Consider the following 17,671-nt stretch of genomic DNA (forward strand, 5'->3'; position numbering starts at 1 on the left):
AGACCTGCTGCTCAGGTTCACCCATAGTGTGTGAGTGACAGTGAGAGTGTGTTCCACTGATGTATGGATGAATGACCCAGTGTAAGTAGTGTGGGGTCTAGGCTGATGACCCCACATAGACTTTGCTGGAAGTTGCTTTGGAGAAAAGTGTCTTATAAATAAATCAATGTCGGTAAAACAGCTGAGTAATGAGCACATGATGAAAAAGTAGACCACAAGCAAAGGCATAAATCAGTGTGTGTTCCAGCTGTGGTCAGTGAGTTGGGAACAGACCGTGGTGCTGACCACTGTCACACTGACATGAGCAAGTGCAAGAGAAACTGGTGTTCACCTATGGTCCATGTGTATGTAGGACACTTAACAAAAGAGGAGGAATACTTCTGGAGCAAAAGCTTCTGCAGTTAACTGTAGGCAGTAATTTTAACGAAAAATATAACCCTTCATCCAATGCTGACACCATCCTTCTTTTTCAGCCTTGCTTAGCGTCTCCATTCTAAGAAATGCCAATTAAAAACCTGTAAAACCTAAGAAACTCTACAGCATGGTTGTTTCAGAATCTTTATCAAAGTTCAGACACTTTTCTCCAAAGCAACTCACATCTCAGAGAACAACACAAAAAGTGCATTACGTCAACAGAAGAAGAGATTTGGATGCAGACATGTGATTCTTCAGTACAGTAAATTCGTCACATACCACAGTATAAACCGGTTTACATTACACAAATAAGTGCATGTAGGTCTTTTTTAAATTACTTAACAGATATCATAATACATTTTTATCGAGCACGTTGGAGATTTGGGGAGAAGCGAATCCATGTGAACTGTATTGTATCGTGTTTTGAATTGCATGCGTGTATTTATAGTCCACCATGAGTCATTGACATTTACATCCATTCCTTTAACAGGCGACGCATCTCGACGCACATCTCAGAGAACAAAATCGCAGGCATAGTATATATGTTCTGAAGAAGGATATTTATATTTTATATTAAATGTGTTTCTCTTTACCTGAGTTTTAAAACTGGTTTTATTGTAAAATCCCTCAGTCTTTAGTATGCCCTCAGCTGGCTTGAGTGTGTCCTGGTGGGTTTACTGCGCCTTCAGCTGGTGTTAATGAGTCCTCAGTGGAATTTATATGTCCCCTGCTGCTTTTGTGTCCTTCACTGTGTTTGGCCTACGCTCAGCTGTATTTAGTGTTCCCTCAGTTGGGTTTATAGTACCCTCAGTTGGGTTTGGGGGGCGGTGTCGTGCAGCGGTCTTGACCGGTGCCTTGCTGTATGGGATTGGGGTTCGAGTCCTGCTTGGGGTGTGCAGTGCCTCTGTCTTTCCCCCTGTGTTTGCCTCCCCTGCCATGCAGAGGAAGGACCTGGCAACCCACCTTCGTTCCTCCGTTGACTTGCCTTGGAAACCACGCGGGTGATCGCTATGGGTCCGCACCTTACATGCGTGCAGTTGGGTTTCGTGTACTCTCACCTCGGTTTATAGTACCCTCAGTTGGGTTTTGTGTACCCTCACCTGGGTTTATAGTACCCTCAACTGAGTTTACTGTATCTTCTGTTGGGTTCATTGTACCCTGAGCTGTATTTAGTGTACCCTCCATTAGGTTTATTGCACCCTCGACTGAGTGTATTGTGCCCTCAGCTGAGTCTAATGCACCTTCAGTTTGGTTGAGTGCACCTTCACTTGGGTTTATTGTACCTTCTGTTGGGTTTATTGTACCCTGAGCTGTATTTAGTGTACCCTCCATTAGGTTTATTGCACCCTCGACTGAGTGTATTGCACCCTCATGTGAGTTTATTGTACCCTCAGCTGAGTTTATTGTACCTTCAGTTGGGTTTATTGAACCTTCAGTTGGGTTTCATGTACCCTCAACTGGGTATTTACTTTTAGCTGGGTTTAGTGTGCACTAAGTTCTGTTTACTGTGTCCTGAATTAGCTTTAGTGCATTAACTTGCTTTAGTGCACCCTCTTTTGAGCTTGGTGTGTCCTGTTGGGTTTACCATGCTCTTAGATGGCTTTGTTGTGCTTTCATTTTAAGTTTAATGTGCTCCCAGCTGGGTTTATTGTGTTCTCAGTTGGGGTCTTCAAACTCTCTGCAACCACGCAGCAGGAGCACAGAGATACCTTTTAAATGTTGTTGTTATTAAATCTCTATGCTCATTATCACAGGGTCATGAGTTGAAATCCAAGTCAGGAAGCGATTGTTATGTGCTTGAGCAAAATATGTAAACATCCGTTCAGGAATAATCCCATGTTTAAATCGTGTGATCAGGAAGAGTTGGCTATTTTAAGCGATTTTAGATGAAAATCTCGGACTAAATGTGCATTGCTAACAAAATGAGTAGTTTGTTTCATGCTCTCCTTTATGTTTACGTTAAAATACATTGTTGCTGTAATTAATCCACCTGGACGTGTGAGTGCTTGTTTTCTGTGCTCTTCTTGAATTCTTCTCCGTTGAGCTTTCTTACAGTGAGGGGCTTCTGCTTTGTTTATAGAAAATCTCAAACTGTTAACTGATACAGAGTGATCCAGGATGATGTTTTCCTGTAGCAAAAGAGAACATTCTTATGGAAGAAAAGGAGGTTGTTTTCTACGAACATCCACTCTTTAAGGGTAACTTTGCGTGTCTTTGACTCTGAACGTCAAACATCATTTTTGAAGGCCGTTTTAACCTGCCATTGTCATAAGTACTTTCAGCACATCTCATTTCCAAGGTACCTTAAAGACTTTAACCAACCTCTGAGCTTCACTAAAGCAAAGCATAACCATAGAATGGTGCTTTTCTCAGGATTTAGAACCTGAACCTCTCTCGGTTCAGTTTTGTAACGGTACAGTCATTAATTAACGTTGCTGCCCAAAGGGCATTGGTCACGGTGGTCCATAGTGCCATAGTTGATTTTCCAGTGATGTTTGTGGCAATGTATGTTTTTTAATTTACATTGTATTTACATCTACAATATAACGTGCTGATATGAGCACACAAGGTATTTGCCATGTACCCCTGCAAAGTGCATCTCCTAAGCATATCCTTGAAATATCCAGTAAGATGCTTTTGCCGTGCAAACCTCTTCCAAATGTTTCTCTGAAAAGACTTTCAAACCCTTTTTAATTTCATGCACAAGCACCTATTTTGTGAAATATAATACGAACCATTATCAAAAAAAAAAAGCAGTGAGAAACCAAGTTTACCAAGGGAGGGACTCCAAGGTCCTAGAATTTAGTTTCTAGGGATTTTTTACTAGTCACTATTCAGCTGCTGGTTAGCAGGTGGAGATTTAGAAGCCCTGTGAACATTTCTCAGGACCTCACAGTGACATTCAGCTTGTTTTATCGCTCCCTTCCTCTCTATGATTAATATATACATGAATTAGCAAAATCATATTTATAGAATTAAATCATATTGATACACCTGATAATAAACAATATTTTAACTTAAACCTCTGAACCACGAAGACATGCACGTATAGTTTTACACCCCAGACGTATAAATGTAAATTTTAACCCCCACTCCACAACTTGACTGTTTTTCTGAGACTGTTTTTTTGTATTTAATTGCAGAGAAATAGTAAATATAATAGTTTTATGTTTTAAGTCAGTCTGTGTGTATGCGTGCAATGTGCGTATGAGTGTGTGCATGCGTGTGTGCCTGTGTGAATCCCGTTTCCTCAAAAACAAAACATATTCCAGCTGTTTCTGGGGTCAGGTCAGAGATGCTTTCTGCTCAGCTGACAGAAAAGCAAACATCTGCTCCCCCGTTGCAGTGGTTCTCACGCCCGAACAGCTGACTAGTGCACAGACTCTTTCGAGTGAGTGCTTGCATGTCAGCTTCAGTTATTTCTGTGTGTTTGTGTCTTCCCTGGGGGGTCTTTCCAAGTCCTTATTTACTGCAGCCTTTTTTTAGATACTTTCAGCAGTTGCCTTGTCCATCCAGATCTTCGGTGTATCCATTAATCAAAATGCTGTGATTTCAAATACATGACATGTTAGGTTTCAGTCATTTATCCCTGTATTCACAAGCAGTAACTCTGATTTCATATTGAAAATAAAGTTATCTGAGAGGCATGAAACTGAACAAATTTTCAGTGCCAGTGAGGATGTAGCCCCAGCACCACCTTTCAAACCTATGTGTCCTTATATTAAGGAACTGCCAGTCCCTCAACCACCACCTTAGATCTAGAGGAGTCCCCAGCAACTCCCATTTATTGAGGTTCAACCAACACATATCATCACCACACATCTTTGGAAATTTGCCTTGTCCAGCCCTGTTTAACTGAAGGGCAGCATCTACATTAACTCATTTAGCTGAAGCTTTTCTCCAAAGCAGCTTACAATTATTCACTCATTTACACAGTTGGGGAAGGCTACTGGAGCAATTTTAGGGTAAGTACCTTGCTCAAGAGTACTATAGCAAGAGGTGTGAATTGAACCTGGGACCTTTGCATATGAAGGCAGTAGCTCTAACCACTACACTCCCAGCTGTCCACCTGCGATGTGCCCTGCGATGTGTCTGCTATGACACTTAGTGTCACGCTCACTACCAGGCACACGCAACCACACCACACACCAGCGATTGTTTTGATCTCTGGAAGCCCATCCAACACGACACAGTACAGACTACTGCTTCCTAGACAACACGCACAATGGGAAGCTGTTTTTTTTTCAGACTGGTCACAAAAGCTTGATTAGGATGTTAAGATGCTGACAGCTTGCAGATGATGTCATGGCCTTACTGCCACTCATGCAAAACGGGGTAGGATCTTCCGGTCTGCCCAATCGAGCTGCGGAATTAGGCCGTATTGAATCAGTTTATTGTCACAACACACGCACGCTGTGCGCACTTGTCATGTGTGCTGCGTGCCTTGCCGAAAACTGCTGTCCCTACAGCGCCAGGGTTGGGAAATGAAAGGAAAACGCTTTTATCTTGTGCTGGATCTGTACACCTGCCCAGGGCTTATCAGCTTCCATACCTCCTGCTCCAGTGTCCTGCGTTTGCCCGAGGATTGAAAGATAAATTTGCGGAGCACGTCAAGGGCTTTACACCTTATTCTCCCCTTGCAGACTTTTTATTCATTTTGAAGGAAACAGCCTTTCCCTACAGCTGGAGGAAATGCAGATTGCTCTCAGCCTCTGCACGTAGTGGCCTTTGGGGTCCACCTCTGCGAGGGACACCTAGGGCTCAGGTTCTCCGCAGATGACTCAATGTACATATGACTTTATGAGGGAGACGCGACGAGAAGTGCGACAGTCTTAAAGAAGTCCAGCTGCTTGAAACCTTCTTGCATCTGATCGCAAAAAAAAAGAACGACGTGGACACACAATGTAACATCGTGACATTTTTTTAATATTAAGGTCAAGCGGTTTCCCAAAGAGACAAGGACTTCCCAGAACGAGGTGACAGGCTGCCTGTGAATTCCCTACGCTTCTCTCCAGTGCGAAAAAGATGTCTGAAGTACTGCGCATGACCACGAGCAGGAATTTCAATTCAGTCTGAATTGTACTTTCGGCGTAGAGTCGGAATAAGTCAACACGTTCTACGTTTATTCGTCGAGACGCATATATAATATTTCTGTTGAGACTGCAGACAAAAACTAAAATATGCAAGCAAATGTCTTCAGTTCTAAGCAGGCCAGCCGAACCATTAAATAGCTGCGATGAGGTTCAGAAATCAGGGCCTTCCTTCTTCAGATTCTTGTAGTCAGTCTCAATGGCCACGAACTGGAGCGGAAGGGATACAACACATTTGTCTTTTACACTATATTTACCTATCGTTTTCAAGTATATTTTTTATGCCCCTATTTTCTGTGGGCAAATCAAAACATTCCGTCTACCATCCTTTCCCTTTGTGTATTTTTGAGTATTTATCGATTTTATCTCGGGTTCTACTGTTATGTTCCCAGTTTCATTACACAAATTAAGAGCACATCATTCAGAGTTTTACTGGTTATAAAAGACTAAACAGAAGAATATGTAAGTACAAATATCATGAACATATGTGTTGTGTGAACACCTAACATAAAGCAGGATGGAAGTACTTTAAGAGCCCTTTCGACCTTTGCAGGAACATATGTGTTTGATTTTGTAGTAATGCATTTTATTTGAATTTTCAATTTATTCATAGATTGCTCTTCTCAGCAGAGTGACTCGGAACAGTGGGTGATGAAGAAGAGATGAAACAGAAAAGTTACAGAACAGTGATAACATATGGCCAAGATGGTCAAGAAAGATGACTGGCAGCTGAGGAGAGGAAAACAAAAAAACTCCCAGAAGTGACAAAGGGGAGAAAAAAAAAAATCTCTAGGGGGTTGAAGTGCCAGAGGTAGCCCAACACTTCTGGGCTTTCTAAAGCAGATACAGTGAACCTGCGTAGATATGTCTGGATTAAATCATTACCCTACACAGAGCTAGAACCCATGGTCCAGTCCCAGGTGTCTAATTCAGTGTAGGGTAATGATTTAATCCCAGTTCATCACAGCTATTAAAAACAAACTGTACTGTTTGACCAGCTAGACTTACCTTGTATTGGTAGGTAGGGCTGACCTGGTTCCAGGGCTCCGGGTTGCCCTTATGGTTCCAGCTGGCACAATATAGGCCGGACAGGTCGCAGCGGAAGAAAGCACGAGGGAAGACATGCGCTGGATTATTTTGGCAGGCATCCATAACTCATAATCTGAGTCTATTTCTTCTACACACTTTACTTAGAGACACTGTTTTGTGTACTCCATGTTTTACCGCATATTGTTGTGTCACTTTACCATGCGTCCTTATGTCAGCGTGTGCTCTGATGTCCATGAGTCACGAGATGTGTGTTCACGTCATTCGATGTGTTTGAGGGCGCAGTATGTGTGCCTGTGTGTTAATCTGGCAGATTATCAACATCCCTTTTAATCCTTACCTAACATGTGGGCCCTTGGCAAGGCGGACGAGGTAGAGGAAAGCCCCGCCCATCCCGATTATCAAGAAGGCGAACTGAGGAATGAGCTGAAAGAATCAAATATATATCAGATTTACTGGGAGATTAATGGGTCTTTGAAACGCATTGTTCTATTGCTGCAATTCAGACCAAGGTTCTCTATTGTCTACGGGTCATTTAGGGATTGAACACTTTCGCAAAGCTTTCCTGGGACATGGGTAAAAAGATCAGGTACCGGGATGTTCTCATTGTTTCTTGCTGCTTTCTCCATCCGCGCAAATGTTTAGAAGCTGAAATATTTCCCTTTTGCTCTACTCACCTTCACCCGTTCTCTGAATAATCCGTTTAGAAAATTTCTCAGCTGAAGCCATAAAGCTGCAGTTAACTGCTCCAAAGCGTTGCTGACATGATACCTCTCTGGGGTGAAGTTGTCAGAGGAGGTAATACAGTACTTTTTTTGTACTACTTACATTTTATGAGAAAGGACTAAGTTGGAGCACAGGATTGTTCTCTGCAGTTTTGGAAGTTCTTTGTTTATGCACCTTTGCCTTTACATGCACACACCATCTGAAACTGCTTTTCCCATACAGGGTCGTGGGGAGCCGGAACCTAACCCGGCAACACAGGGTGTAAGGCCGGAGGGGGAGGGGACACACCCAGGACGGGACGCCAGTCCATCACAAGGCACCCCAAGCAGGACTCGAACCCCAGACCCGCCAGAGAGCAGGCCCCGGCCAAGCCCCCTGCACCACCCCGCCCCCGTTCTCTTTACCTTTATTCATGCTTATTTAATAACGTTAAATCAAGCCTAATTTGCTCCTATGGTATTTGTGTATAAATCTTCTGAGTACAATATGTCTTGGTCACCCAATACCTGACATGTTGTCACTTTTCTGGTACATCACTGCATGCATCTGTACGCCTGTGACTATGAGTATTATTGCAGGCACACATATCTGTTATGCACATCAGTGTTCATCTGGCTCTCTTTTATCAGACATCACCCCTGCAGACCCGTGCGACAGCTGCGCTCGCACCCTTGCTTGCCTCTCTCTCGGCCAGAGCGAAAGTGGCGGGGGGAAGCCCCAGGCGATTAGAACAGAACCGCCCCTTGGGATGGACCTTAAAACTGTATGTCAGCTAAACCCGGCAGACATGTGTTGATGAGATAACTGCCATTATCTGGTTTGTCTAGTTGAAGCCAATGGAGCAGATAACTCATGTTCACTGCCTGTTGCAGAGCTGGTTTGTTAGCTACTTGCAGACCGACAGAAGCTCAGCGTGGGCAGGACATCTCGGTTTTACACTTATGATGGTAATTATTATCCATCTATCCATCGTCAACAGCCACTTTTCTCGAGCAGGCCTGCGGTGACCTGGAGCCTTACCCAGCAATGCGGGGCACAGGGCTGAGGGGGGGGGGACACCCTGGATGGGACGCCAGTCCATTGCAAGGCACCCCAAGCACAACTCGAACCTCAGACCTGCCACACAGCGGGCATCAGCTGAACCCGCCGCACCATCACACCCCCAGTAATTTTCTTGCTTATCAATTTTCAGGATCAAAATCCCACCAAAAATCAGTGGATCAATGAAGAATTTACTTAAAACCTATTTTAAGATGAAATGTGGTTCAGACGTTTTACTTTGGAGGTGATGGTCCAGCTTTGTTCCGACTTCAGCTCTATCTTAATATTTTATTTTTGATTATCAAGCAAGATGTCATATTCTTTGTTGATGAAAATATTTTAGTATTCCAGAAGACATATTGTTATTTTCTTTAATCCTGTTGAACATGAACTTGGCAGGAACATCAAACTGCCATGCATTCTGTGTACTTTCTCTATGTTTCATATATAATAGCAAATACAGAGTTTAGTACTGGCTGATTATTGTTTCTTGGTTCTCGAGACATTAAAACCTTGCTTACCATTAAATAACAATCATGGATTGTAAGTGAAAGATGAATGACAGAATGAGGAAAGAAAGACAGATGAAAATTAAAACGACCGAAGTCGCCTTTGCCGAGTAATTTCGGAGCCACGACGCGAGGCCTACATGAGCGAAAGCAACGAGCACACTGAACCACGCACAGATGACATCATTTATTCATTAATAACGACTATGGTGTTTGTTTCTGAAAAATGAATTTGCTGGAAGGGTGAAATAACGTTCCCCCGCATCTTTCTGTCACAGCATCGTTATGTGCAATATTAAGTACAAGCTTGATCATCCGCTACACCCCAACCAGACTGCTCCGCTCTTCCACGTCTGCCTGTCTGGTGGTCCTACGCGTGAAAGGTAAAGCATGAAGGTTCTTGATTCTGGCCCCGTTGTGGTGGAACGACCTCCCCCTCTCACTCAGAACTGCTGAATCTCTGTCCACGTTTAAAAAGATCCCTTAAGTTCATGTAAAGTGTAAATGCTCAGGCACCATAACTTTAAGATCATGCCCAAATAAACCTTTACGCAGCTACTCCTATAATTTAACGTAAATGTTCCTACGTATCTAAGAAAAAATATTCCTAGGAAGGTGATCAGGAATCGTGGATATTCAGAAAAAGTTTTATGCCAAGACCCGTGTGATGAACATCGGTTCATATGGTGGAAAGAAACAAGCGTCCGCATCTAAGTGTCTCTTTCTCCTAATGCAATGAACACATTGTATTTAATATGAGATGTACTTGGAGAAAATCCTCTGCTAAATGAATAAATGTAAATGTAAAAATGGGAAAAATCAAAAAAGTGGGGGGAAAAAAAAAAAATCACACAGAGGATGAGTCAATTTAGGAGCTGGCTTGCATATGTAAAATAGACATAATGCAGAGGTGGCAATGAATTTCAGTACTGTACTATACTGTACTCTACTGTACAAGCACTGCAGGCCGGGACTGTAAAGCTGTGCGCTGGTGGGACGCGCCTCTATGTGGGTCACCGAGAGCCGTTACCGGAGCTGTAAGGCGCGCGACTGCCGCGGGAAAACACGTTCCTCCTCGCTCTGCAGGACATCAAAGGCTCGGGACGGGTCCCAAATTAGATGCGAGATCAGATTAGATTAGAGGAGACGCGGCGATAAGCGCGCGCGCACGCGCGAGCGCTCCGCAGACCGCCAGCCACGGGCGTTTGCCGGTGTCGCGGCCCGCGCGCTCCCCGCTCGCGTCCCGTCACGCGCGCACGCCTCCTTTCTGCGGGCCACGTTCCATTCGGGACGTTTAGAACACGGCATTTCTGCCACTTGTGCTTATTTACACACGGACGCTTTGCAAATGCGCTGCGCTGCCGGCTTCGGTACATTTACTTCGCTGAATAGATCATGTACCACAGTACTGACGGCCCGCGCGGAGACTGACAGACACACTTTCAATTTATATATGTCACTGGTCCTGGATATTAAAGCAGACTTCTAAGAATGAGTTCTGCATAGCCTATCCTAACCACTAAATATATAATATTTTTCAAAATGAAGATAAAAATACTGTAAAAATACTGTAAAATTCAGTAAAGAAATACAAAAAAAGTACCTAAAAATACAGTAATTTACTCTTAAACCGTAATATGTATAATATGATGTGTATGGATGAGTGACCCAGTGTAAGTAGTGTATCTAGCAGTGTAAGTTACCTTGGTGAGTAAGGTGTGTGGGATGGTAACACTACATAGTTCATTGGAAGTCGCTTTGGAGAAAAGTGTCTGTTAAATAAATAAATGTAAATGTAATACTTGGTTACAACACTGTAGCTAAATAAAACACTGTAAACTGGTGAACAACTTCATGCATACAATTCTTCTGTTATTACCTGGTAAATATTCAGATTCTGGTTACTGATCACACTGATCCGTGAACAATACAACAAAAGTGAGCTGACAAAAACAAGTGCACGGCCCATATTTCACGGAGGAACATAAAAACTGCAACTACAGCAGCGGTAAAATAAAAGGAAATAAAGTGAAATAAAGGAAGAACTTACTGCGGGGTGCTTTCTCGCTTGCTCGATCATTCTGCCAATCATTGTATCGGTGAGAATTTATGATCGCCGGGTGTTCAAAAAAAAAAAATATTTCCCTGCGACAAGTTTGACAAGATTTTTTTTTGTTTTTTTGTGAATAAAGAATGGTCGCGAGGCAGTCTAATTTAAGTTATTATGCAATTCTGACAGTAACAATGCATATATGCCTGTCACGTCGAAATGTGTCTGTGTCTCCAGAAGAAGAACCTGTTGCGAGGCGCTCAGCATCTGCCAGGGAGGGGGGGGGGGCAGGGGCAACCGGGCTGGGCCCGAGACGAGGGGGGGGGGGGGTCTCTGCACAGGGCAGTTCGCTCGCGATCTAATCCCCCAGTAGCACGTGACCTCCCGAGGTCGGCACCCGGCACATAGCGAGCGCCGGAGCGGCTGCGGCTCCGCAGGGCCGCGTCCACAGAAGAGCGCCCCCGTGTGTCCACACATTGTCAGCGCAGCGGAGCGGAGCGCCAAGAATTGCGGCGCTGAGCGGCGTCTCGCATTTTTTTCTAACGCGATCTTGCAGAAGTGCTTACAGAAATTAAATCCAGCAATAAGAAAAAAAAAAAAAAAAAAAACAGGAAAGGGGAAGGTTGGAGTGGAATGGAAAGTCGAAAGGCGGACATAAAATATGTATGTTCCGGAAATTAAGTAATTTCTAGAAAGTAATTTTTCGGAAAAACACAGAACCACTGTGTAAATAAAAGTAGTGCAGAAACGGCAGATTTTGTTTTGCATTTAAAGCTGTTTCAACACATTTTAACGAGATATTCCGAACACGAGCTATGTTGATTTCTTCGTTGCTTCTTCTTCTTCTTATTATTATTATTAATATTATTATTATGTCGTCCTTCCAGCCATCATTCCACACATTTTCAAAAGCCACTTCTCCTATGAAGGGTCACGGTGGTCCGGAGCCCACCCTGGGAGGGATGGCAGGTCTGTGGGAGGAAACCAGAGCACACGAACAGGAGGAGAATGTGCAAACTCCACACAAATTGAGGGGTATTCGAAGCCATGGCCAAAACTACAGCTCCATTATTATTATTATTATTATTATTATTATTATTGGGGTTGTTGTTGTTCAGGGAACATGAGACTGTACACATCTATTTAAAAGCACCCAGGAAAAGCTGCTTCATCCTCCTTTTCTGCCACCTACTTTGTGTACCTTTCCACACACTTTTCTGTTCCACATGACACTTATACAACTCATATCCCCCTTCTACATAATTATTTAACGAACAGAATTTTGCGGCGAAGGAAGGAACGAAGAGGCTTCTGTGACATTCCTGCCGTCCCCATGTGCCCTGGACGCCCTGGACTGGGGAGCAGGGTGCTTTCGACAGCACAATGCCCCAGTGTTCTTCAGGCTTGGTTCCGGGGACGGCTGCGCTCAACCTCATTAACGGCGAGTTCGGCTTGGATGACCACAGACTCACTCAATCGCCCTCTGTTCCTGTCGTGTGTGTCGTGTTCATAGTCTCTTGACGGTGCGGAGACAGTTGACACCGTCTCGCTGAAAAGGCCCTGCAGTGAGACACACCGGACAGCACTGCTTCACCGCTGTTGCTCCACAGCTATGCTAGATCCAGATTCCCTCTCCCTCTTTCTCCTCTAACTTGGTATCTTGAGGAGCATCAAGAAAAAAAAAAATCTCAGCTACTCCACTGTTGTATCTAAATCCCATGCATTTTCAAACTCATTTGTGAGGGTGTGTATTAGCGCAAGTAAACTCCAGGTACGTTTCACTCTAGTTCACAGACTTTTCCACATTTCTGACAACCGCTCGGCATTTAGTGATCAGTGATTAATTCCATGTATTTGCCAGTTAATCTTGAGTGCTGTACCTGCTGCCCTTGAGAAAAACAATTTAATAACTTAGCCAAAGTTTTTCTCCAGAGTCACTTACAATGTTATGCCATTTGCAACTATTTACCATATTGGTGATTCTACTGGAGTAATTTAGGGTAAGTACCTTGCTCAAGGAGGTTCAAACCTTCAAGTCTAAAGGCAGCAGCTCCAACTACTATACTAACAGCTGACATTAAGAAAGATGCTGAAGCACAAGGTGTTTCGTTGTGCACGTCTGGATGTGTGCTGGTGTGTAAGGACAAACACAGCGACTGAAGGTCCTCGAGGAACTTTGATGGGGTAACGAGCAGGGATGACAAAACGGAAATTCTAGGTGCCAAAAAAATATAAAGGTTTCATCGATCAAAGGGGTAAATGTGAGTGCGGACAGGAAAATAAAGCCATTCTTCCATTGACTGCAAACCTATAATCACTTCATTTTTGTTGAGCTCATCACTGAAGACAAAGGCAAAGGCACCTTAAACCTGCATGTTTTTATTATGTCTGTTGTACCTTCATGGTAGTCAAGATGAGTTCGACTTGTAGGGGTGACAGTGAACTCGGCCTGCTCATCGTTTTGGTGTCAGGGCTGCAATTAAGCTCGGTCAGGCTTTTCGTGACAGAGGCCAATGGAGATGCTTGCAGGCCTTCTGACGGTACTCGCTGGGCTCTGCTCTCCCTTCGACAGCAAGATGAGAGGTGACCATTCGTCATTTTCACAGAAGCGCACGCACACACACACACACACACACGCACACACGCACAGTCTGAAACCGCTTGCCCGAGCAGGGTCGCAGTGAGCCAGAGCCTATCCCGGTAACACAGGGCGCAAGGCTGGAGGGGGAGGGGACACACGCAGGATAGGACGCCGGTCTGCCGCAAGGCACCCCAAGCAGGACTCGAACCCCAGACTTGCCAGAGAGCAGGACCCAGCTAAACCCGCAGAAGCACGTGGTTGGTATGCGAATGAACGGTACAGTACAGCGTACAGCTGTGTGTCTTTATCCAAGTTCCCGTCAGCAACCCATTACTTTTCTACGACCAAAATGGAATCCATGAAACGACAAACATGCTCAGTTGGGCAGTTCCATCATGAGTGTCCCCTCAGGGCTGGAGCACCATCCTGCTGTAGAAATGCTTTCTCCTGGGATGAGAAAGGTACCACGGTAGCTTGAGCCATGAACCGCAGTGCCTCTAAGGCTCAGAGAAGCAAAATGATCCTATGCTGTAGGAGATGGAAGATGATCACCGAAAGGTTGCACCGGCTGACCGGGAAGCGCCGCCACCTGAGTCCAACCGGGTCACGTTCGGGCAGTTGAGTCGGGAACCTTCACGTGCAAAGAAGGATGGACAAAAGCATGAATTTATTTCTAATCAACAGGGGTTTGGTGGTGCAGTGGGTTGGACCGGGTCCCGCTCTCCAGGGGGTCTGGAGTTTGAGTCCGGCTTGAGGTGCCTTGCGATGGACTGGCATCCCGTCCTGGGTGTGTCCCCTCCCCCTCCAGCCTTACGCCCTGAGTTGCCGGGTTCGGCTCCGGTTCCCCGCAACCCCCTATGAGACAAGCGGTTTCAGATGGTGTGTGTGTGTCAGATATAAACCCTCAGAAATGGCAGCAATAATGAATTTAATGCAAGTAGAAGACCTGCTTTCCTGCAGCCCTACGTTGTGCTACAGTTTACAGGGACAAATATTCTTCGGCTAAAACTATCCCACATCTTCTACATGAACGTTTACAGCTTAGAAGCATTCGAAGGTTTATGTTTTGCTTTATAGAATGTTTTCCATAATTCCCTTAATCCCAGTCTTCATGTATATTCTAAATTCAGGAAAGCAAGTGATGTTCTATTGACTGAACATTTACTTTTGAAAACAGCAGGTTGTTTTCATACACTTTAATGTACATGCTGTACCAAAAATGTTGACTTTAAAATTTAAAAGGATTTAAAATTCATTACTGCTCACCTGTGTTCGTTTTTTTTGTTCTGGAAAAATTCTGCATTGACACAATGTGTCCAATGCTTATGATGCAGGGGGGTGCATGGTGGTGCAGCGGGTTTGGCCTGTGCCTGCTCTCTAGTGGGTTTGGGGTTTGAGTCCCGCTTGGGGTGCCTTGCAATGGACTGGCGTCCCGTCCGGGGTGTGTCCCCTCCCCCTCCAGCCTTACGCCCTATGTTGCTGGGTTAGGCTCCAGTTCTCTGTGACCCTGTATGGGACAAGTGGTTCAGACAGTGCGTGTGTGTTAAAAAAGGAAAAGTAGAGGTAACCACAGCTCAATGATCATGGGCAGAAGAAGGGACAGCTGGTAATGTTATGGTTAGAGCTACTACCTTCAGCTACAAAGGTTGCAGGTTCAAGCCTCACCCCCAGCTGTAGTACCCTTGAGCAAGGTACTCACCCTAGATTGTAGAACCACCAAGCTGTGAAAAATGGGTAAATTCACGGAGGTACATTAACACTGCAAGTCACTTTGGAGAAAAGCATCAGCTAAAGGAATAAATGTAAGACATCTCAGGAGATGCACTTCCCAAATGTGGAAGTGGTTCAGACAAATGCACGGTAAGAGGAATTGTCCTGGTTTGTGCATTGAAGTACTCATAACTTCACAATCCAGCCCTGTAGGGGACTCTCACTGTTTTCCTGCAATTTTGTGTCCATCGCCCCATCTAAAGGTGGGTCCTTTCATTTAACGGGACATTCAGTTCGGAAAACAGCGAGGAGAGCTTCAAACCCGCAGGTTTTTGTTGCGCGTCTCTATAACTCAGAATGCCGCGCTTGTGTTCGCAACCAAGGAGCACTTTTCCTTTTGTTTGGGCTACAATGGAGCGCGGCCTCAGATTTCCCAGAAACAACCGGTCCGAGCTGGACCCCCCCCCAGTGGAAAACTACAGCTCGTATCGTATAGTCACTGAAAGAGACTCAACTGCAGCTCTATTCCTTTGCATCGTACATCATTTTTCACGTGATTCATCGGCGTCACGGGATCCAGACACAGACAGCAAGTCGCCGTATGATATCATGGTTAAGGGAGCGAGAGGTCTACGGAAGCCCTTTCCTGCAGGTGAACGTCTGTCTCCCGAATGTCTCGACCACAAATCACGCCAGAAAGGTGAAGTCTAACCCCTTTACATGACCACAACGTGGACTTGATCATTAAGAAAACATCAGTAGTGAAGACTGCTATTGTTTAACAGGGGTATGGCGGTGCAGGAGGTTTGGCTGGGTCCTGCTCTCCGGTGGGTCTGGGGATCAAGTCCCACTTGGGGTGCCCTGCAATGGACTGGCGTTCTGTCCTGGGTGCGTCCCCTCCCTTCCAGCCTTGCACCCCGTGTTAGGCTCCGGTTTGCCGTGACCCCGCTCAGGACAGTAGTGTAGTGGTTAGAGCTGCTGTTGTTGGACCCAAAGGTTGCAGGTTTGGATCCCACTTCCAGCTGTAGTACCCCTGAGCAAAGTATTTACCCTAAATTACCCAGCTGTATAAATGGGTAAATAATTGTAGGTACATTAACAATGTAATAGGTACTAAGATGTATGGCACTATGGAACAATCCCGGGTGTCCTGGGAGGAAGTCGGCGAGCAGATACCAGCACATCACGGGTTTAAATCATGTACCACACTTCATGGTAACACCACGAACCCCTCTGTGTACCAAGCACACAACTTTGCAAGTTACTGAAACCATTCACTTGCACAGATTGTTTCCACACAGAGGATTTCAGGCTAATTGAAGGCACGACAAGATTGATGGAGCTCATTATCACTTTAACAAGATGTGGTATCCATGAACGACTTTGCGGCCTTAATGTCGCGCTAATAGTAAGTATGATGCACAAAAATATATTTATAAAAAAAAAAAAAAAAGGAAAAATTGGTTCTACTCACTAAATGTGATCCATCACGACAGGGCAGCAAGAACAATGCGAACGCCGCAGACATTATGTAAGGCAAATTAGAGCGAATCTGGACGCACAACCGCCTCTGCCCCCATTAAATTAGATGAATTAGTGCCTCAAAATTACCCACAATGCATGACTGCCCCGGTCAACGTCACACGCGTAAACGTGCAGCATCCGGTCGCCGTCTGGTGCGCCCTACCTTACTCCCGGCAATCTCCGGGACCCCTACTTGGATAAGCGGCCGTTTGACAACGGATCGTAATATTATGGGCACTTATTTACAGACAATGTTTACAAACGTCAAAGGGTTAAAAACATCACCTTCTGGCAAATAGTGCCATCCTGTGGCTCCCTTTGTGCGAAGGGGTATCACACTGCAAATTACCTACTGAGAACCTTTACGCATTTCACTATACATAAAAATACATGTAATTTACAAACATACATGTTGATAGAACGTATGTACCGAAATGCAGCATTGTGCGAAATATCCGCCTGCATAAGCATACTTTACATAAGCGACGTAGGACTGGGACTTGTCGAAAACAAGAGAATAAAAATGAAAAAATGACAAACAGCACTCAGTTTAGACTAGAGGATTGGGTTTCAATTTTAACAGAGAAAACTATTTATTTTAATCTGTTTGGAATAGAATATATGTGTGTTCTGCACGAAGCGCGAAGCATATTTAAAGCCACTTGACGTTCTGAGCCTGTTAGACCCCCCAGCAGGAAATTAATACATTAAACAATCCGTGACTCTTAATGATATCCTTAGTTATCAATTAAATATATTCTCACTGCAGCCAAATAGGCCTCGTACCACGATACACCGTGTACCGTACCACGCTGCATTTGCCTTTTGTGAAATCACACCCCCCATCATTACAGGCTCAGCTACTCTTAATATTCCTCTTCTGAGGCTGGGATGATGATTTTGACAAACTCGCAACTATAACCGTTCGGGAAAGCAAACGAGGCAAAACAGAGCCAGGGCTTTCAGTTAAGCTCTTTAA

General features: G+C 44.6%; 1 protein-coding gene across 1 annotated transcript; it reads right to left on the reverse strand.

The window, feature by feature from the left end:
- Positions 1-5,319: 5,319 nt before the first annotated feature.
- ndufa4l2a (NDUFA4 mitochondrial complex associated like 2a) lies at positions 5,320-11,137 on the reverse strand. The gene is made up of 4 exons (XM_018745690.2): positions 10,878-11,137; positions 6,892-6,977; positions 6,513-6,573; positions 5,320-5,714 (listed from the first exon to the last, which is right to left on the reverse strand). The coding sequence occupies exons 1-4, from the start codon at positions 10,917-10,919 to the stop codon at positions 5,658-5,660; spliced, it is 246 nt and encodes an 81-aa protein (XP_018601206.2). The 5' UTR covers positions 10,920-11,137; the 3' UTR covers positions 5,320-5,657.
- Positions 11,138-17,671: the final 6,534 nt, after the last annotated feature.

The sequence above is a fragment of the Scleropages formosus genome, chromosome 1 (genome assembly GCF_900964775.1).
Source record: "Scleropages formosus chromosome 1, fSclFor1.1, whole genome shotgun sequence".
Taxonomy (NCBI): domain Eukaryota; kingdom Metazoa; phylum Chordata; class Actinopteri; order Osteoglossiformes; family Osteoglossidae; genus Scleropages; species Scleropages formosus.